The 23345-nt window shown below is 34.1% G+C and overlaps 2 protein-coding genes across 2 annotated transcripts in view; one reads left to right on the top strand and one right to left on the bottom strand.

Moving 5' to 3' along the window:
- LOC110024572 (transcription factor bHLH139-like) overlaps positions 1 to 12154 on the bottom strand; it is a 20792-nt gene extending 8638 nt beyond the window's left edge. Inside the window, 1 exon segment of the mRNA XM_020724617.1 lies at positions 12118 to 12154. Coding sequence (XP_020580276.1) covers positions 12118 to 12154 — 37 coding nt within the window.
- A 1172-nt stretch (positions 12155 to 13326) lies between these two features.
- Positions 13327 to 21361, top strand: LOC110024570 (zinc finger protein ZAT10-like). The gene is made up of 3 exons (XM_020724616.1): positions 13327 to 13367; positions 16306 to 16491; positions 20471 to 21361. Exons 1-3 carry the CDS (start codon positions 13327 to 13329, stop codon positions 21132 to 21134), a joined length of 891 nt encoding a protein of 296 aa, XP_020580275.1. The 3' UTR covers positions 21135 to 21361.
- The last annotated feature ends 1984 nt before the right edge of the window (positions 21362 to 23345 follow it).

Genomic DNA, 23345 nt, shown 5'->3' with positions numbered 1-23345 from the left:
TATATATATATATATCCTAAAGGAAATCGGTATTTGGTAGAGAACACAATGTCGATTTTCCATACGTTAGGCCCCATGATAAAAGCCCGTGCCAAGTGCTTAAATATTTAAGAGCATAGTTCTACTGGGGATTAAATCCGTGACCTGAGACGACTTACAGTGAATCCCGCCAACCAACAGACCACGGCTTGGAGGGCGCGCGCAAAAAAAGAGAGAGAAATATATATATATATAAGAAGAAATATTTTCTTGGGGATAAATTTTTAATTTATGAAAAGCTTTTAATTAAAAGTTAAATCTATTTATGATAAATTTTAAAACTATTACATTTCTTTTGCCATAAAAATCAATAACATTAAATGATTAAAATTAGGGCGTGCAATCCATTAATTTTAATGGATTGATTTTAAAATTAGTCAAATTGAATAAAATACAAATTTATAATAATAATAAAAAAAACCAATCTTTTGCTGAAACCGATCCAAAATATTCTAAAATATAATTCGACTTAATCGATTCAAATTGAAGCATACCGACATTTAGCAATTGGCCTAAAATAACTAAAATTTAAGATTTTATTTCAAAATAAAAAATATCATTTCTTTTTTGTTTAAACCTCACCATCAATTTAAAATTAAAAAAATACAAATTAGCCTAAAGTAAACATCTCATATGCTCAATTTATTTTGTTTCCAAATAATTTTTTTTCTTAATTTTTTTTCTTTGATTTAATGGATATTAGGACTCAACTAAAAATTGAAAACCAAATATTGTAAATTTTAAAATAAAAATTTAATTGTTATTTTAAAAGGGCATTTACATACATAACACTCAATTCTTATGACCCCTATCCTGCCCAGGTAACCCAAATCAAAACCTAATCAACTCGTGTCAATCCAAATCAAACCCTAACCTATCCGGGTCATTCCAAATCAAACACTAATCTATCCGAATCAACCCAAGTCAACCCTAGTCAACCCAAATCAAGCCTAACCTACTCGGGTCAAACCCAAGTCAACCTATGTCATCTCAAACCAGAACCATGCCTACCTAGGTCAATCTAGCTTGATCGAGGTTAATTCTAAACTTACCCACAGCTATCTTAGGTCAACCCAAGACGACCTCGTTTTAAACTGAACTACCCTAAATCAGCCCAAGTCTAATCAAAGGCTATAACTAGGTCATTTTATGCATGTTTCCATGTTTTATGCACGTGTTACCATATTTAGTCTTGTTATGCATATTTCGTTAAGTCTTTCATGTTTAAAAACAAACACAAGCAACAACAAAAAAATTAAAACAAATTATGGAAGACTCTCTCCACGTGGTTACCTTGTCATATAAAAAATATAAAAAATAATAAATCTACAAACTTAGAAAACATTGATTATCTAACATGACTAACAAGATGTAGGAATCAAAACAAATGATTAATTGAATATTGAATAATAATTAAAATATACGAAGATGAAGACCTGAAACAGAACCTAGGCAGATTCGACATGAACCGTAGGTTAGCTAACGTAACCACCATAACTCAGGGTCGTACATTTACCCTAGGTTAGTCTGATTATAAGCCTAGGACAGTTTACGAACCTAGTTAGAAATAATGACTCAGAAATACAAAACACTTAAACGAACCCTCTGAGGCTAAAGGAAATATCTTAAAAGGATGTAACCCATGGTTACTGACGAAGGTATTTAAAACCTCCTCGAGACTATAGACCCCTTGAACTACGCAGTTTAAGGGGGATTCCTGGTTATGAGGCTGATTATAGTTGACAGATACCGATTTTCTTAGGACGACAGAAAGCCATGAGCATCTTAACATGGTAAATCCTTTCTAGTGTCTAGGTTAGTCCACCTATTAGCTTCTTTATAGAGTTTAGGTTCAACCTTCCATCATGAAATCTTTTCTACCTTACTCTATAGCATAGGGGTTTTAATCAATTTATGTCTATCATTTTAAATATCATTCATTCATCATTTTTAAACCCTATCTAACCCGTTAAAGCATAATTTCAATATTTTCAAACTCCAAATATCCTAGATTAATCCTTTAAACCCTATTCAATTAATTCAAAAAATATCAATTTAATTTTTTCAAACCCTTTAAAATATCACTCCTCGAATATCAAGCTTTTTTTGTTAGACAATCAAGTATTTCTACCCCTTTGAGCTTAAATTCCTTAAATCCTTTCATAATTCGACTCGTTGCATTAGCCGAGAGTTTTCTTTAGGGTTCATGATCTTAAGGATATAATTAACTACGAGGGCTTACCCTTGTAGGAATCAAGACCCCAAAATTAAAAATGAATTTTATCTTGCACCCATAAGATAGTGAAAATAACTAGAAATTTCACTATTAAATTCAGAAAGTTTTTAAAGAGGACTCGCACTAGTTTCTTCTTTACACAAAAAAAAACTTATAGGATTTGTCCCACAATCTTCCCTCTTCAATCTGACTAAAAAATCTCATCAAATTGCCAAAATCCACCTCTTTGACACTTCTCATCATCACTAGGATGATCTTCGAAGAAGACCGCAGGAAGAAACCCCAATCCTTTCTTACAAATCGGACATAAAAATCAAATCCCACGTGACAACAGCTATTGGCATACAGGCGCCTATGGCCAAACTCTCGGGAGGGTAGCGCCTCAATATCCTATGCGCCAACCCCTATAGACCACGACCCATATTTTGCCCATAGGCGCCTACAACCCATCACATATGTGTCAAGTGTGCTGCCACCATATTTCGGCTCCACACCATAACACTATTAATGATAGTGTGATGATAAACGTGTGATGTTTTTCACATGGTCATTTAGCAGGATCCGATTCCGTCCAAACTCAAAAATATTTATGTATATACAGAACTGTGATTAAATCAATAAGAATTGGGGTTGAAAAAAAAAAAAAACCAGTGAATTGGTTCGATTTCTGAAAAGCCGATTCCTTTAAATATATTATTCAATTTTAGTCTTTTAAATTTCTTCTGATGACAAAAAATAAGATATTTAAATTAAAAATAGAGAAAATGTCATGTCTTTAATTTTTTCTTTTAATTTAAAATATTAGTCAAAATATTCAAAAGTGTTGTATTTAAATTAAAATATTATTTATTGAATCAATAGCATTGATATTAATATATCATTATTCTATTATCTAAATTATATGAACATAACATGAGTATTTATTTCGTCATTAGGTTAAACCTTGTTTTTAATCTCGGATGAACCATGGAACCCGAAACTTTTCATTTTTTTCGATGTCCGGTTTGATTTTCACAACTTTAATTTTTTATAAGTTTAGAATTTGATTAGATAATTATTGGAAAAAAAAATTGGAAGGATAATTATTTGATGCTCGCCTTTTCTCACAAATATTTATCTTAATGAGAATATTTTGCCATACATTGTCATAATTATCTAACCAAAGAATATTTATAATGATCGAAAAAAGTTAATGCGATAATTTGAATGATGAGAAAAATAAAATTATTGCTTCGCTCAATTTCCGCTTTTTGGGCTCAATATATGCCACTCAATTCTTATGTTTTACATATCTAGCATCTGAGCTTCGACTTTTACGTATATGACCTGTTGAGAAATTAGAGTGAAGAAAAATTAGGAATTGACACAAATCCAGAAGAACACACAGAGATTTTTGAGGTTCGGCAAAGATGCCTACATTCTCGGGAGCAGAGCGGCGACTTCCTTTTCAATATTCAGAAAAGAGAACAAAATACAAGATTCAGTTCTCGGAGTCTCATAGACTTCCCTAGGGTTGCAAACAGGGCATATATATCACCCTATAGTACAATATGTAATTTCTTAAATTACACATGTACCAAACTGCAGGGTGTTGCCCCCACACCTCCAACTCACGTAATGAAACTCCCCCGATTGGACAGATTCTTCCGCTCCATCATCTGTCCCATTTATGGAATATGAGTCATACCTAACAAATCTCCACTTTGGCGAATATCCTGCTCCTTATGAGAAATATATCATGCAGTTTCTTATGCATCAATGTGGATTGGACTGCCATGCTTCCGTTGCGCCCTCGCTGATCCCCTCAACCTACTAAATTCCAAGAGACACAACTCTTCAATTCCAAGAGACATCTTTTCATTCCAAGAGAGTCCAAATTCTGATATTATAAGTCATATCTAACAAATCTCCACCTTGGCGAATATACAGTTCTTTTAGGAGAAATGCATATATCCAAAATGAGCCCTTATCTATGCATGCAAAGGTGTATTGCACCCCTTAAATATTTTTGATGTGAAATGAAAGAATTCGCTGGTAAAAAAAAAAAATGAAGTTTGGATGCTAGTTATGTAAATACATAGAAATTCGTTGGTATGTATGTAAATGTCCCATTAATTTAACACTCTCTTATAAATATTATCGTTAATCAGTGGGCATAACTTTTTCCCACAAACATTTCATAATTAATTAATTATTCAAGACAAATGAAATAATATAATTAGTAGGAGAATCAGGAAATTATTTTGTACGACATAAGCAAACATGCTCCTGTTATTGGTAATCCACTTCTTTGAAGTCTTGTTCGTATACTTAACATTGTATGTAGCAGTACTAATGCATTAAACTATATTTATTTATTCAAATGCAAACTTTATACAAAAAAATATATGGCTAGAAATTATTTTATCATGAAAAGTTTTTCTTAAAAAATTTATTAAATTTGCTTGTACTTTTAATTAATTAATTAATCATATAACTCAAAACCGAAAGATTCGAAGTGATAAATGGAACAAAGCACGCAACAACCCTAAATCCAGAAAATGAACATAAAAATTTAACGTGGAAAAACATGAGAACGAAAAAAGCCACAAAGACACATCACACAAATACTTTGATTTTGAAAGGAGAATAATATACAATTACACCGCTCAGATCTACTTTCTACACCGCTAGAACTTGCAACAATTCATACACCATTCTGCCTTGATCTCACAGAAGAAAGCGCTCGTCGAAATCCACCATCTCGACACATACACCTTTCCATACCTATTACACGCTGTTGAGAATACACCGTGTAAGCATATGATCCCTTGTGGAATGAGGTTTGCATTCCTAACTACGTACAAACCGCTCCTCATGCTGCAATGTAGATCTCGGGCACTGTGTTTCCGCTCACTCTGGTTGAAGTCACGAATCCAGACGCTGTCGCACCCGAAAATGGGCATAAGTGAGCTGAGATGAGTAACAAGTTGACTTGAGCTAATTTCATTAACAAGCTTAAGAGTAATATGCACAGACCCATATTAGAGCTCAAATCTTAATTCTGATCAGTGAATTAGTTTCAAAACCGGCAAAATTCTGTTAGCTAGTTGGCTTATAGGCTGGCTTAAATAATAATAAACCCTCAATTTTAATATATACTTTCAATATATGATAATTGTAATTCTAAAATTTCTATTGAAATCTCAGGATAGCTCATAATAATAGACAGTTTATAATTTCAAGTCGTACTGTTTTCATATAAATTGTGATTCATTAATCTCCTTGTTACATGCGCAAATATACCTTTCTTTTCGCATGTAAAATACTAGGTGTTGAGAAATTAGAGAAGCAAAAACAGGAATCGACACAAATCCAGAAAAACACACAAATATTTAACGAGGTTCGACAAAGATGCTTATGTCCTCGAGAGCAGAGCGATAACTTCTTTTCAATATTCAGAAAAGAGATTACAGAAATCAGGGATATGGGATAACACCTAGGGTTACATACAGATTTATTTATAACCCTAGAAAAACCTGGAGTACAATATGTAATTACCAAATTACCCCTGTACCACACTACCAACCCACATAAGGAAACACTCCTGATTTGGACAAAATCTTCCGCTCCGCTTCAGAATCTGTCCCTCTATGGTATATGAGTCATATTTAACACTAGACATATTTTATGTGTATAAATGGGACTATTTTCTTTTAAAAAATTATAAATTAGAAGGTAATCATATCATATATTCACACTCCGCAAAAATAGAACCGATTACGATTTTAAAAGATCAGAGCTTGAGCGAGTTTAGGCTTGGTTTTTGTTTGGCTCATTTGAAATTAATTATGTTTGAAATTGGCTTGTGAACTGTGTGTTTGTGTTCAACTCAATTTACATATTCATGTTTGCGTTCGACTTGAACTTGATTCGTTTAAATTAAATAAAAAAAGTAGATGTAAAACGTTGGATTCAAACCCGCATCATTCATATGCAATAAAAGACTTGAAACCACAAGACCACACCAGCTTTGACAATTTAAAATTATATATGATCGGAAAAAAGTTTGTCTTATTCAACTCATTTATAATTCGAGCTTAAAAAAATTATTTGTGTTCGACTTGTTTATAATTAGAACTTAAAAGAATTCTTTGTCTCCAGCTCACTTAACGAACGATTCGAATACGAACTACTTAATGAGTCGAACCCGAGTTATTCACGAACAAAGGAGCTTTTTTGGTAGCCCTAACCATATTCCTCATGTCAACAAAACTTATTATTTATCTGTATAAATGAGACTATTTTCTTTAAATAATTTATAAATTACAAGTTAATCATACCATAGACCTTATATTTATGAAAAATTTTATTTCTTCCCACTATGGATGCATTCATAATATATTAATTGATAATTTCAATATATAATAACCAAAATAATATCTAAAAATATCTGTGATTAGAATACAATTATTCGATTCATCTTCCAAAATTTAGACTTTCAGCAAGATATTTCTATGGAATCATATCTACATGCTTTGACTTCAACCTATAAAAATTGCATAACTTAGATCATGTGGGGATGTTTCCAAAGTATCGAAAGATATAATTCAAACATATAATCGATTTTTTTATTTTTATTTTTATTCTTATTTTTTGGAATTCTTTGTTAAATAATGAGCATGATTTTTGGAAAAAGCAATTTGAGTTATTACAAATTTGTAGATAGAATTCTAAAGCAGTTTATGCTCAAGGAATAGAACGATTTTCATACCCTTTATTGGCTCCCAAATTGTGGTTGGTGCACACCACCTGGACAAAAAATGCTTGGAAAAAAGATGGAGAGAGAAAAGTTAGCTTATTTGACTGTGCTGACTTAAATAATTGGTCTGTCCTTGCCGACGAGCTAGTGAATCAACAAGCTATCAAGACACAATGGTCAAGTTGCGTAGTGATTTACACTTGTAGTAGATAGATGAGTATAATTATTGCGCATGGTCATGTCGATCTAGCACTTGAATAAGTCTGAGCAGTATTTGGTGATATGAGTTGATTTAGGCCCCGTTTGGGGCAATTTTTTATCCGTGATGTGGTTGGGCACTGCTGCTGGCGGCGTTTGATAGATGTGGTGCAAAAGCGTCTTAGAATAATTTACATGAAATGCGAGCCGTGGGTTCAACCCCGCAACGTGCTTTTCTTGGTGATTTTTTACCCCGCTACCCCCTTCATCCCCTCTCTAATGATTGTTGACCTAACTTTCATCACTCGATTCCCTTGGATTCGTGGCTTTGGTGGGTAGGGCTCGGTTCCATTTAGATCTGTTAGTCGTGGTGGTTGTTGCGGTGAGCTTTCCTTTCTCCCTCTCCCTCTCCCCTCCATTCTCAGCTCAGTTTGGATCATTGTCATTCCGCTCTCTGTGCAGCGGTCCCTCTCTCTCTCCCCTATATTTTGATATTCTCTACCTTATATATGCTGACATTTTGATTTTGTAAATATTTATGTGCAATGGTTTTCCCGGGTTCTCTGTGTTCCTATCATTGGATGGTTTTTGGTTGATGTTGAATTTTAACATTTGTTTGGTTACTCTATGATATTCTCATTTGATGATTTGGGTTATTTATGCTACATTTGGTTGATGATTTGGTTTTTCTTTGCTCTATTTTTTTGATGCTTGAAATTTGGAAGTGGTGGTGATTGCATGTGGAATTTGGAGGTGTTTGATGGTTGTGTGGTGTGGTGGTAATTGGAAATACAAATTGTGGAGATGTGTTGTGGTAATTGGAAATATAAATTGGTAATTTGATGGTTGTGTGATGTGGCATTGTGGTGGTTTTTCTTTGATCTATTCTGTTGATGCCTAAAATTTGGTGGTGGTGGTAAGTGGAAATGCAAATAGAATGTGCAGGTGGTGGTGTATGAGAGTTGTGTGGTGTGGATGTGTGGAAGTGGTGTGTGCATGTGTTCGTGTGTTGTTTAGGTGGTGGTGTAAGAGAGTTGTGTGGTGTGGGAGGTCTGTGATGAGACTTTTTGACCTTATGGGTTCTTTTGAATGGTAGGTTTGTCATTGTTGGTTGGTGTCACATGTGAAATTCTAATAAAGACAACCAAGTTCCTCATGTTTTTTGGTGCTATGATTTTTGAGGTTCTTCTTGATGGTTTTTTTGGTAAAATGTATATGTGACAAACACGAGCTAGGCATTACGTGGGTTAAAGACAACCAAGTACATTTTTTTTATAAGGTTAGTTGTTTTCTTGTAGTGACAGATTCATTGATTGATATACTAAGTTCTCTGATACCTCACAACTGCATAAAACTATAATTAATTACTTTTTTTTTTATCAATTTTTACTTGTGTTATGTCTAATAAGATGTCTTTTAAAGCATTCAGGAAAGATGAGCTTGTGAATTTGTGGTACCTCCCAAGGATTACACTGCTACTGTGGGCTTCAATGTTCTCTGCTTACTTCACGTTAAACACATAGCTACGAGAGACGGTTTTACATGTGCCTGCGGAGAGTTATGGAAAACTGTAACTTTTTTTTGTGAGCAGATAGTCTAGAAAATTTCATTGCCGAGAGTAATTGGACATTAAGAGTATCCCTGGATGACGACTTAGCACGTGACATATGTTGTCCACATTTTAAAAATAATATTATAATATTATTAAATGTTATATTAAAGATCATTTTCTTAATTTTAACAATCTTGATACTCATTATTAAGTGAAGTGTACATCTTTTTTTATCATATTTTGTACTGAATTTTTGCTTTTAAAATATAAAATGCCTTTTGATGAACAGTTTTGTTGCAAACAATATTACTATACAAAGGTAGAATAATCATTTATCCAGAAACAGCTGCAACACAGTTGTTTTCAAACCACAAATAACAAATAGATAACCAGCTTATCCGCAGTAGCTTCTGCGGAACAACTTATTATTAAGTTACAGCTACCCAAACAAACTCTTAGTTGAAACTTGGGTTTCGATATGGCATTAATATAGACAAAACTATCTAGAGACAAAGAGAGAGAGAGTGAGAGAGAGAGAGAGAGAGAGAGAGAGAGAGAGAGAGAGAGAGAGAGAGAGAGAGAGAGAGAGAGAGAGAGAGAGAGAGAGAGAGAGAGAGAGAGAGAGAGAGAGAGAGAGAGAGAGAGAGAGAGAGAGAGAGAGCTTAATATCCTAATTAGATTGTGTATTGTGTTTAATTTTTTTTTTCACATGCTATCTCAACACAAAAAAATTAGTTAAGATTGAAATGAACAATGTAACATTACTTTTTTCTCTTAATAATGCAACTTAATATTAGCTAGGGCACATATAAGCTGGTAAACTACTGTAAGCATTTTTTAAATTTTCTCATCTTTTTTCATCTCAAGGATCCAAACTAGCATGTCATTAAGATGTAATATTTACGATTTAAGCCATAATAGCACTATTTTGACAACAAGAATAAAACAATAAATTTTTAAAAAATAAAGATAAAGTTGAATTTGCCTGCGGAGAGTTGAATTTTACCATTTAATATTTATTTATATTTTTAATATATATATATATATATATATATATTGTTGCCATTTCTTACTCTTTGGGAGCAATTAGAGTTCTAAGAGTTGAACTTAAATGAAAAAAAATTTATGCAAATTTGTTTCACAAATTATTTTCAGAGAACTTAAAAAATTACCATATGGCTCTTATTATTTTATTAGTAACACCTAAATTTTCATATTTAGCTATAAAAATTTATTATTTTTAAGTCAAATAAAGATAATATTAATATTTTTCATGCATATATTTTGATATGATTTAGACATTCGAGTAGTATACGCACATATAAAATTAAATGTAAATAATGTTATGTAAAGATAAAATTTGAATGTTTCTATCAAAGGAGAATTTTTTGTTCTTTTCTAAAAGAAAATAAGAGAAAGAATCTAACTCAAGTTCTCAACATATCTGATCAGATTAATCAACTTAATTGTATTAATAAAATCAAACTTTATTTATGTTAGATTTATTAACTAATTGAAAAACCATTTATTATTATTATTATTGTTCAATTCAAGCTCTTCTATTATTCCTACATATTGACTTGTTACGTGGGTTGCACCTCCTAAAACGCTTCTTACATAAGACTGATCATGCCAATTGAGTTTTGGATGAAACTGCAATTATTTTAAATTATAATCAAAACTTTAAGCCAAATGATAGAGAACATTGAAAAGTTCTTTTTTTTTACAAAAATAACAATAAAGCTTTAAAGAAGTGAGAAAGGACAACATTGCAATTGACATTTTAATATAGTTTGGCCTTAAATCTTATAAAATATTGTTTGACCGTTGGAAGCTGTGAAACAGTCGCTGTCAAAAACAGTGAACATTATGGTTGCCCTAATTTTTCCTAATGTTTTTTTTTTTTAAATTTATTTAGTTCAACAAAAGATTATTGCTTGGGTGTTCAATAACCATTATAATTAATTAACCTCATTCTTTCTATCAAAGGGTATCTTAAGGAGATTAATAGAATTGATAATCTTAAGCCAATTGATTTCTATGATGGAGAAATGGTGTATAGATGAAGCTTAAATGCCCCATTTTAAAAAAAGAAATTATCAATGAATGATTATCATACTTTAAAAATGGCTTAGGGTTTGTATGGGTCGGCGGTGCGGCACTGCACTGCAGTTCTGTTTGCTTGGATAAACTGCATTTTAGTACTTTATTTAAAAAATTATTATTGAAATCTGTGTTTTTCCACCGGTCTTAGCTAGGTGTGATCTCAGCTCTAAACCCTAAACTTAAAAAAAAAAAAAAAAAAACTCTACGTAGCTTTTTGAACATCAGATTATTTTTAAGCAGCTTCAAAGCTGTTTTTTAATGAGTTGCAATTGCCCTAAATAGACCCTTAGTTGAGAATAAGTGTAGATAACGAGTGGGGCTATAAAAGAATTTCTTTTTAAGATCTTAATTGAACTATTTATTTTTTATAATATATAATTAAAAATATTATAAGCGGCTACATTATCATTTCTTCTGTGCATGAGTCAACTAATCTCATAAGATTAACAATCAAAGGTCATGATTATGAGAAATTGTTTGTCCAAATTAAATTAATCATTCTGATCGATTCAAGTTGATTAGTTCATTGTAAAGCCGACATTATAATCAATAAATTTGAACTTATCAAGCAAAGTGGTCACCATCATCATGATGAGATATAAATCGGGCTGAAATATAAAGAATTCACCTATCCAACCAGCTCCACAAGCCAGCTACATAGATTTTTTTTTTTTTTTTTGGCTTTTTGAGTAAATTTAATCGTAAAATCGTAAATATATATAGATAGTATATGCAAGGTTCCAAACCCATGATTTTTTGGTTGAAAGCCTGTGCCATAAAAAAAATAGACTAAGTTGAGTTGCAGAAATAGCTTTGTAGCTATGTTTAGGTGCTCAACCAATGAAGATAAAGTCAACCCATAACATCATGGGCTCATCTCATATTGGAAAAGTTCTAATTATGTGCCTAAATTTGTTAGGTATCATAACTGGCATAAGTCCTTTTTTCTTTTTTTTTGAAAATTTTTCATTAGATCCAATCAACATTTATCATATTTTCGTTTTAAGATGACATTTTTAAACCTTAATTTATTCTGGTACATTTTTAAGATGACATTTTTATAATTTAATAAGCTATTAAACTATAACAAACTAATTTATGCAACTTAATTAATACAATTCAGTTATTAACAGCAAACTAAAATTATGATATTCTGTTATATTTACACCTGTATTACAGTTGCTAACAACTTGTCTTCTGCGAACAAATACCAATACAATATTCCCGCTGTTATCATCGGTTTACAGCTCTTGTAACCAGATAATGTCGGCTTAATCACCATTGCCGATAGCTACATCTCATCAACCTACCATTTTTAACCATCTTTGAGTTATTCTCGTCCCATATACTTTGATTTCAGTTTAACAAGTTACGAAGGCTCACAATATTTCTGAAGAAACTATCGACTGCATGAATTTAAGGTGAGCACGAGTAACTATGTTTCATCATTAAACTTATTGAAAATAAATAAAAAATTAAAGTGTGCTCAATGCCAGAACTAATCAGCCAAAAACGAGATGAAACCAAAGAGCTCAAGATCGCTCAATTTTGACACTGCTAAGACATTCAAATGTCCGCATAACACTGTCCAATCAAAGAAAATTCTATGGCCGTCTGATCGAGTGAACCAAATTTTTTTCTTATTTATTGGGAGGCCTTTCATAAAATCTATAAATAGAACCCTACACCTTCATGAAAAGGAGGGAATAGCTGAAGCTAAGGCTGGATTAGGAAGAGGAGTTGAATTTCAGTGTTGTCTTGCACCAAAGACTAGGCGAATGCTTCCCGCACCTGCACACGCCAACCGCAATTGACCACCTTGTGTCAGTCGTCATTGATCATCGTCTGTTGCCCCCTCTCATTTCAATGAATCCCCTTACAAAGTCACGACATACGCTGCGGAGTAATGGAGTACCATACGGAGTAACGACCAGTCTTGCAAAGTAATAAAGCATCCTGCGAAGCAACGCATACCAAAAATAGTGTAATAACGCACTCTGAATATGATATAAGAATTTCCTAAATATGATGCAATGCACATTTCATACATAATGCGTCAACACACCCTAAAAATGGTGTAACAACGCACCTTGAAGATGGTGTAACTACACACCCTAAATACAGTGCATGATATGTCCCACATATGCTACAGTGACACATCCCGAAGACGGTGTAACGTTGCACACCGAAAATGATGTAATAACATACCCCGAATGTGTTGTAACAATACACCATGCAATAACTGCTTACAACCGTCGTACTCAGAATATGGTAACATTATCTGGACTCACAAAGTTCTCTCCTCACATCGCATTACTATGGTCTACATGATCAACTATGACATATGAATGTTATCAGAACTCATGCAACTTCTAACTTAGGCATCTGCAACCTACAAAAGTTATTACAATTCATCACTATGCTCGACATGATCCACTGTTATTTTCGGCCTCTATGGCTTACAAATGTTATTGCAGCTCATCATTACAACACAGGTAACCAATTATAGCTTTGCATAGCTCATGCACTCACAAATTTGACTTCTACGACCTACAGATATTATTGCAGCTCACCATCACGGCCTATATGACCAACTTTGGCCTAAGTGATCCACAACTCATGTAACTCTAACTCCGACCACTAAATGTAGCTCCTAACTCTAGTCTTAGTGGCTTATGAATATTATCACAGCTCATGCAACTCCAAAATCTATCATTTTTGCCTATGAACGTTATCAAATCTCATGTAGCTCCCAACTAAGGCTTTTATGGCTAACCGACTCTTTTGAAGTAATCACCTACGATGTACATGACCAACTACTATCACAACTTTCAACTAGGCATCTACAATAAGCTAGCGCTGCGACCACCATCTACAACATTCATGGTGGACTACTGCCTCCACAATTATTATTGCTAAAATACTGTTGTACATCAACTTTGTAATTTTATATTACCTAATTCAGGAGAGGAGTGTGTCTGTATGCTCACAATTACATAGTACATTATTTCAGTTGGGTCAGACTCATGGTTCTTTTTCCTCTTCAAAGTTTTTTTTTTTATGTAAAAAATGTAAAAAGTTCTAGTGTCTCTAGTGTCTCTATCCATCAGCTTAATTAAATGTGTATGTGTTGTATTTTTGTGCAGTGCTAAGATGCTGAAAAACATTGAAAAAGAGAATAAAACAACTCGGTTTGGTCACATCGAAGTAAGCCACTAAGGAATTGTAAAAACATAGGCCCACTCTTCTCTTGAACTAGAAAAGAAGAAATTAAAACATGAATATACAATGTTAGTTCAACAATAATAGATGTTACCGGCCACAAAGACCGTAGTTGCCTGCTATGGAGGCAACAGTCTGCTATAAATATTTTAGGAGGTGGTTGTAGCTCCAATTTATTATTAAAGCCGTATTTAAAAGTTGTGGTCGTAATTAGCCAAATAGGCAGTAAGTGGTAGCTTCAGGAGCATCAGTTGGCCACAACAACCGTAGTTGGGAGTCACGATAGCTTTCTTAGTCCGCAAAGGTCAAAGTTAGGAGATGCAAGTTTTTTGAGCCACGTAGGCTGTAGTTGGTCACATAGAGGCTACAACGAAGAGCTGTAAGAAAGTTCGTAGATAGTAGAGCTTGGAGTTAGGAGCTACATGAGCAATGAGTCATATAAACCATAGTTGGTCACACATATTGTAGCAGTAAGATGCGATAATGTTAGTAGGCCGTAGAAGCCGAAGTTGAGAACTACATGAGTTGTGAGCCAAGCAGGTCATATAAGTCATATTGGTGAGTTGTGATAACGTCCATAGATCGCAGACGTTGGAGTTGGGAGAGCTGCATGAGTTGTTGATCATGTCAGCCGTAGTTAGTCACGTAAGTCATAGTGATGAACGATGATAATGCTTATAGACAACACCAGCTTTATTTTATTTAAAAAGTAAAGATTATGAGCATTTAGTTGTTGCAACAAAAGTTTTATTTTACATCATCTTATTTTTATGTTATGTGCACGAGCTTGACGGTAGAGAAGAAAAGATCTAAGCAAAAATACACATTTCTATCCGCATTTTTAGCATAAGCATATATTATTATATAGGCTTGCAAAATATCTTGAAATATCTCATATTCTGCTTTATTTTTAAGTTAAGAAAAACTTAATTTAATATATTTCCCGTGGAAAAATCCGTGATCATTGGGTGACTTATTAGAAGGCTTCTTTTTAATCTGGTTTCACACGCCCAATATTACATTATTCTAACCAAGGTCAGATGCATGTATCTCTAATTCTCTCCAATTAAGATAAGCACTCAACCACTAAACAGAATTTGCTTATAAAATCTATTTATATTAAAGTGGCATTTACATATATATCACCTAATTTCTATGTATTTACATGTGTAACAGTTGAATTTTGGTTTTTACATTTATACCACCCAAATCCTTCATATCACATAACAAAAAATACCTCCATTTTAAATTTCAAAAGTGAAATACACCTTTATTGCCCAAGTAAAACGGTATGTTTGTAGATCTTCCAATTTTAAATTCTTAATTTTATAATACCATCGAGATCAATCGCACACTCAATCAATTAAAATTTTAATTTCTTTGGGGAATATATAAAGTCAGGATATTATTGTTATTTGCAAGTTGGAAGGCTATTTTCTGAGAGCAGCTAATCAAATAGGATTTGATTAATACCTTTAAGATAGATTTCTTAGTTCTATAAGTTCTGCCAAGCACTTCACGTATAACATCATGATTAATCATGGTTAATTAATTCGTAGCTAGCATTTTAATTTTTTTTAAATCGGGAATGCATCAAACACAAATCTCAAGGAGATCAAGCAGAAAAGCTCAGGCTTTATTTCTAAATTTTAACCTCTCTATCCCATTTTTTGGAAAAAATATCACCAGGATTTCATTCACTGTACGTGTACGATCTGACCTCATTGTGTATTAAATTATTTAACTTTTTTATTAAAAGGGCCAAATTGTACACATGATAGTCAGTAATTGGAGTGTTGCCATTTTTTCAACAGAACTCATTGATGTAATATTTTCTCCCTTTCGCGATATTTTCATCTAATTTTTTAATATTAATCAAAATCGTCGAACTTATGCTCTGCCTCTCTGTAACCCGTGTTATACATACCTTTAGTTCATTATGGTACCAGACAAACCCGGCATTTGCAGTTTTACGCTTACTATTTCATAATCTAATATCACGATAACATCATTTTTCACATTTAAGAAACGATTTCCAGCTTGAGTATAGTTCACTGCATAATAATTATATTAATGATTTAGATTTGTACCTACTGCTACTGCAGGGCAGCAGAAACGAAAGTAAAAATTGAAATTTTCATGCAAATTCTAGTTTTCATTTTGTCATATTTCGTTAGCATAAAATCATTGATTACCTGTCCCTCTTTGCAGCCAGAAAAACAACTTTTGGATCTACCAGCCTTCACTATCCCTCACATGTTTCACGCTTTCAGAGGCCGCAGAACAATCTGGCACCCTCCTCCGCAATACCCGCGGACAAGCCCTACTAAGTTCTCAACTGTTTCTGCCAATTGCGCTCCCAACTTCAATTTCTTGCAGCATCCAACACTCTTTTAGGTATGTCAATAAATAAACAAATTGACTAATGAGATGAATGCCTTTTAACTGAGATTTCTTATGGAATATTCTAGCCATGGTGTCCATTGAATTGCCTTTGGCCTCATATGCGTGCTGTCACCGATGCGTGTGACACCTTGGTATCCACCGAAATATGAACTTTGGCTTTTATATTTATACTACAATTTAATCATGTCTATGCACCTTTTCATGCGCAAATAAGATCACCATAAAAATGTAAGAAATTGAGGTTTAGAAGCTAGATATGTGAATACATAGGAATTGAGAGGTATGTATGTAAATCTTTATTTTCCATAATGTGTTCAAAATAAGAGCTTATGACAGTTTGAAGATCATTTTCGTGCATCCATCCTAAATGCAATGAACGGCCAACAACTTTTTGAAATTTTGTCTTGTGACTATGACATTTATTTTATCCCGTGCCTATAATCTGAGCAATTTTAGAATTTATATGATGCTATGTGTTTACTTTATGATTATTCATGGAGGTTTATAACGATATTAATAAAAGTTAATTTTTATTTATTAGTATATGATTATATTTCTTATACTAATTATTAGCGCCATTCTAAATATCCTCCTTTTGTTACTGTGATCTATACTAATTAATGCAGATGAACACCTCAGATAACAGTTCCAATAACAATAGAAACAGAGAACTTCTGAATAAACACTGAACAATATCATAGAATTTAAAGCATTTAACTTTACATGACTTCCAACGAGATTTAGCATTCTAATTATGTTGTATTCAAGAAATGTTGGCAGCTGCACATGTAATAGAAAACGGGAAAAAAAATTCAAAAAAAGGTTTATAGAACAAGCAACCAAAATTAATTAAAAGTATCAACCATTTATGTACACATTGATATTGATTGTATACTGAAGATACCGAAAAATGTGATATTGGATGCTTCAACTCATCTTGACCCTGTATGCATAAAATCAAAGGAAGATTTACATATATACCACTTAATTCCTATGTTTTTACATATAACGTGCATTTCACGTTTTAAAAGTTAAAATAGAGTTATCTTTGTTGTGATAAGAAAAATTTGGATGGTATCCAAATAAAAAAGTAAAGTTTAGGTATTAAATATGTAAATACATAGAAATGGGATGATATGTTTTTAAATGCCCTAAAATTAAAATTAGTAAATCTATACAAATTAAGCTAGCACATGAACAAGCAAAACAAAGGGCTCTTAAGCCAATGGGGGAAACTTTCGAGTAATTCCCATTCAGGGCAAAATCATTCACATATATTTTGCATGTTCTTTACATTCTACGCCATTTTTTTTATTTTATGTATTTTTTTATTTTGCCTTATGTTGATCTGCATGAAAGACCCAAAAAATATAGGTATCTTCTTCTTTAGTAATTTTGATATATTGGACATGTTCTCGTTTGAGCAATTTGGACAATCCTCAAGGTGATTTGGGTCAAAGCCAAGCACATCCTACCGGTAGTCCATTGCTTGCATCATACTTGGTCATTTTGATCATAAAATATTCATTCCCGAGTAATTTTAACGTTCCTAATGCATTTGTGTAATCTATTTTTGAACGGGCAACAGTTGGGTGGCTTCGACAGTGATTAAAATGTTTTAAACTCAGATTCACAAATCATCATAGTTGTTGCATGTTTTCTTGTCCAGGGATCTCTACTAAGCAATCTTGGCATTTGGAATGAATTTGAGAAATCCATTTGGTAAATTAGCATTATTTCAATTCACATCAAACATAATCAATGCATTTTACCTCAATTTGCATGTCATCACACTCATTGGTCGTCTTTTTCATCATTCAACATATATAGAGATTAACAGTCGGCCGCTAGTTGACAACTTAACCCAACCTTGTCAACCCAAAAGGATAGCTCAAGAATCATTGTCTGTTCACTTTTCAATCAGGTGAAAACCTAAGTTAGCACAACAAATATTATTTTAAGATAATTCTACATAAGTATTATATTATCTTTCTCAAAATTTATAAATAGGCTATAATTCTCATAGGGCTTTAAGTTGCACAAAACTTTAAAGCTTTAACCACTTCTATAGAGTCATCAAACCACCGCCTTACTAACTTTGTAAGATTGTCTTGTCATGTCAACCTCTTATTCCTTAATAATTTAATTTCTGTTTATTTAAATACAAGAAATATTTCATCATTCTAATTTCAATTTTAAACTAGTGGATTAACTTATTGAATTTTTCTTGTAAAAAGTATTTGTGCTCTCTAATTACGTGCAACTTTACCTTTATCTATATTGTTATGTTTGTGCACTACTTGTCTTGCAAGCCAAGAAAAAAAAAACACACATTTTAATGCTTTTACTTTTGACATTACAGTCTAACTTAATTTAAAATATTGCAAGGAAATAGCAGTGGATATGGTTGATTTACATTTGTTTTATTGGATTTTGCTTTGCATCACTCTCTTTTTTAGTAAATTAAAAAATTCTATGCAATTTTAATTTTGGATTTAGTCTTAGCTTTTCTGAGTAGAATTGTTCTTTTTTAATACATTAAAATTGTTTCATATTTTGACCTTAAGTAAAATACAATAATTTAGACAAATTTACATAAATTTATTATTTTCATGGACCATTGCCCAGGACATTGCTTTTGGCCTTTCATACTAATACTATTATTGATAAGAATAATGAAAAAAAGTACACACTAATACTTATAATAAATTAGATAAATATAAAAATTTGAGGTGATATAAACATTAAATTTTTCTTAATTCTATAAATATCTGATTTATCTGGTCAAACTAATTCTTTTGTAAACTATTTGACCAAGAAGAAATCACCTACACATAAATTACTTTGCAAAAAAGGAAAAATTTTCAGCAATTTATACTGAAATATTTTCTAATTTGCAAAATTGAAATCAATTTATTAAAATCAATGCTTCTCGAACTGAGACCACACAAATTTGTATATTTTAGTCTCTTCGTGATATCTTTCTGATTTGACAACTACTTTTTTACTGCTTTCTAAAATCTTGCAATCATCTTTTATTTAAAAATTGCAACTAAAATCTTAACTTATAGAACACTAAAACTTCCTAGAAAAAGGCATGCCATATTTGATATATATTGGATATAGACAAACGAGTGACACGAATCACCCCCAGCACATACCTATCCACTTAAAAAATAATAATAATAAACACAAACCACTCAATTTTTATGTATCTACATATCTAGCATCTACACTTCAATTTTTACATATAGACCACTTTATCTATGAATGAAAACATGTATTTTATTCTTTAAATATAAAAAAAAAACAATTTTTATACAATATAAAAGATTTGAATGGTATAAATATAAAAAATAAAATTTTAATGGATATTGTATTGCTTAAAATTGTTTTAAAATTTATGCTAATGTGAGTGTTAGTAACCATAAAAATCCTGACATCAACTGTCCAACTAATTATACGCCAAGTGTAACACGGCTGTCAAGCAGACCAAAAAGATCTGCCGCCCTCGTTGGGCAAGCACTGCTCTGCTTGCCTTTTGATTCGTCTCTCCAATCTCTTCTTCCTGGCTCCATCGCACACGCCGCCTCCTTAGTGCTGTTTATTAGTCTTCAACTCCCAAACTCTCAGTCATCGTTAAAGCCGGCTTCCACCTTCCACCTTCCAGATCCAGTCGCCCCACTTAACTCTCTTGTTTGCTTGTTCCACTCTTCCACTTCCACGTTGACCCACTACTTGCTGACCTGTCCCTCAACTTATTCTACCTCCCTCCCTCTCCCCCTCAACTACCAAGTTCGATGCAACTCCCCACCTAGCTCTCTCATTTCACTGTATATATTCAAGCTCAATTCACTATTTTTCTTCCCAATCCATCTGCTCTCAGCTCACTGACTCCTTAAAAAATTATAAAGTTTCCATCTTGAAGAGTTGTTTCACGGATCCCATGGCTCTTGACGCGATAACCGAGCCGCCGCCGCCGGCCGCAAGGGAGGGTTCGTTGTCGTGGCCGCCGCGGCCGGCGGGGGCAGGGGGGGGGGGAAGGGTGGGCGAAGCGGAAGCGTTCGAAGCGTCAACGTTCGCTTGACCGCCCGCCGACGGAAGAGGAGTATCTTGCCCTCTGTCTGGTCATGCTCGCGCGCGGAGGCTCCGACCACAGTCTCCCGCCGCTTCCGTCTTCACCCCCACCAGAGGGTCTCTCCTACAAGTGCTCTGTTTGCAGCAAGGCGTTCGCGTCTTACCAGGCTCTCGGCGGACACAAGGCCAGCCACCGCAAGTACCCCGGCGGTGCTTCCGACGACGCCGCCTCCTCTGCCTCCGGTTCATTCGCCTTCGTTTCCTCCGGCGGAAAGGTTCACCGTTGCTCCATTTGTCAGAAGGAATTTTCCACGGGGCAGGCGCTGGGCGGGCACAAGCGATGTCACTACGATGGAAGTGGGGCGGCGGCGGCGGCGGCAGCGACGGTGGCGTTAGCTTCAGAGGTTGCGAGCTCGGAACAGAGGGAATTCGATCTGAATATTCCTGCAGCGGTGGAATTTGTCTTTGAAGGGAGCAGGCGATGTGTGGGGAGTGAGGACGGGGAGGTACAGAGTCCTCTGGCGCTGAAAAAGCCGCGCTTTCTGATCCCGGCTTGATAGTCTATTGTTTCTCTTGTTCAAGCTTTGTTACCGAGATGTTAGAAGATTTCCTCTATTTTGGTTGATTTCGATTGTGTATAAAGAGGAGGATTGGATTTTTTTGTAGTTTAGAGTTCAGCTGTTGGTGTTTAATTCTTTTTTTTTTTGTTTTGTTTTTTAATCTTGTAGCAGCAGGAAATAATTTATTTGTTGTGAATTAATGAATCAGTACAATTTGGGCAGTATGAGATCAATCAACGCAGCATCAGTCATTTTTTGGCAGTACAATAAGTTGAGAACATGTAATGCAATGAATAATATACCATAAGCTGTTATCTTATGCCTCAACGCCATTTTCTAGTGTTTGGAGGGCTCTCATAGCTTGAAAGAAATATTGTCCTTCGGAGTCAAAAAGAAAAATCTCATGTATCGTGTTAATTGTCCGGACGTAGCTTACGTCCGAACTCCGAAAGCAATATTTTTTTCATAGTTGGACTCTAAAAAGTGTTTAATTAGTCATTTAAGTATATTTTCAACAATTATTTGGTATTTTTATATCATATATGAATCAAGTAATAATTTTCTGGTGTGTGGAGAGCTCTCATATGGGTAGATTTAAAACTGAACTTGTTGCCCTCATATGCTTACAGAGTTTAGTTAGTTAATCCAAGTGAGAGTTTTTCCTTCATTTTTTTATTTATTTTCACAATTTTCTAATGAACATGAAACTTGCTTTCATAGTTGAACTTCTATCCGTTTGGGTCGTCTCATGTTTATCTTATCTGTTTTTCCCACTTTAAATTGATAATTATCTCTACTGACATGTATGACATTAATTTCTTGACACTTCATGGTTAAAATAGTATTCCTTTGAAATCTAGCAAGCTTAGTTAGTTACAAAAAAACTTTCCCATTTTGTACGAGGGATTAATTGATTAAAGTTAGAAAGTTTTTTAAAAAAATATAAAATTCCTTTATTATATTATTTTGTTCGATATAGTTAAAATTGTAATCTTTACTTTAAACTCTTCAAAATACCTCAAAATTTTTCTCAACCATAGGCCTACCAAATGAATAAAAAAAATATATTATTTTTAAAGGCATAATTTATATCTACAATCAACCAAATGAAAACTACATGTTATTCTTGGTGTTGAAGTTATTCCCTCTCCTAAAGTTATCCTTCTTTCTCAACACAAATATATATAACATATTATAAGAAAGTCTCAAATGACTAATGCAAATGAAGTCACTGAAATGATGACTCCCAACCACATGCCAACCATCTTTGATTGGCACCGCTCTTGCCAATGCATCCGAATATCATTCTCTTATTGGCAGTCCTCAATATCTCTCTTTTACTCCACCAAACGTCACCTTTGTAGTTAACACATTTTATGGTCGACCACCTATTGTACATTAGAGCATTGTCAAACGTATTTTTCGTTACGTTCGAGCAACCATCAATCATGGGTTATTTTCCTGTCAACACTTTCCACTTTCTGTGTTAGATATGGCTCATATCTAGGGAGTTGGAGTTTCTTTTGAAGAGGCGTGTCTCCTGGTGAAAAGGAGTGTCTCTTGGAATAAAGGGGGTTGGGAGGAGCGAGGGCGTGATTGTAATTTTATCCGAGGGTTAGTATATGTCTATTTATATGTGAAAACCTATGGGATGTATCTTCAACTTCTCTGAAATAGTGAAACCGCCGCTCGCTCCCGAGGACGTAGGCAATTCTTTGCCGAACCTCGTTAAATCTTTGTGTTCTTCTAGTTTGTGTTGATTCCTGTTTTTATTCCGTTAAATTTCACAACAATTGGTATCAGAGCGAGGAGCGAGGGAACAGGAGGAGATCGACGCAGGAAGAAGATTTGAGGAGTTTTGCCGGTTGTGCGGCAGTTCCGGTTTTGAGACGAGTTCGGTATTTCGCGAATCGAAAGAGTTCGCATCAGGCTTCGGAAGGAGGATCGAACGCGAAGGCTTCGGTTCCGGGACAGAGGGTTCGACGATCGGCAGTGGAGTCCAGCGAGGGAATCGCAGGAGTAGTTCGCAGTTCTGTGCGAACAAATTCGCGAGACAGGATTCGGCAAAGGAGAATCGCGGGAGAACTTTCGCGCATAAGGAGTTCGCGAATCGTCTTCTTCGGCAGAGGCGAATCGCGGGGCGCGGCAGCAGAGGCGAATCGCGGCAAGGAGTCCAGCGAAATTTTTGGAGTTTCTGCGGTTTCGGGA

This window comes from Phalaenopsis equestris, unplaced genomic scaffold (assembly GCF_001263595.1).
Source record: "Phalaenopsis equestris unplaced genomic scaffold, ASM126359v1 Scaffold000258, whole genome shotgun sequence".
Classification (NCBI taxonomy): domain Eukaryota; kingdom Viridiplantae; phylum Streptophyta; class Magnoliopsida; order Asparagales; family Orchidaceae; genus Phalaenopsis; species Phalaenopsis equestris.
Note: the sequence above shows the minus strand (reverse complement) of the source record. Positions and strands in the feature narration are given on the sequence as shown.

Bases quoted from the DNA above. Each gene is read 5' to 3' on its own strand.
- LOC110024570 (XM_020724616.1), top strand. From the start codon at position 13,327: ATGGCTTACAAATGTTATTGCAGCTCATCATTACAACACAG. The intron at 13,368-16,305 runs GTAACCAATTAT...CCCTCTTTGCAG, and splicing joins AGCTCATCATTACAACACAG to CCAGAAAAACAACTTTTGGA. The intron at 16,492-20,470 runs GTATGTCAATAA...GCGATAACCGAG, and splicing joins AGCATCCAACACTCTTTTAG to CCGCCGCCGCCGGCCGCAAG.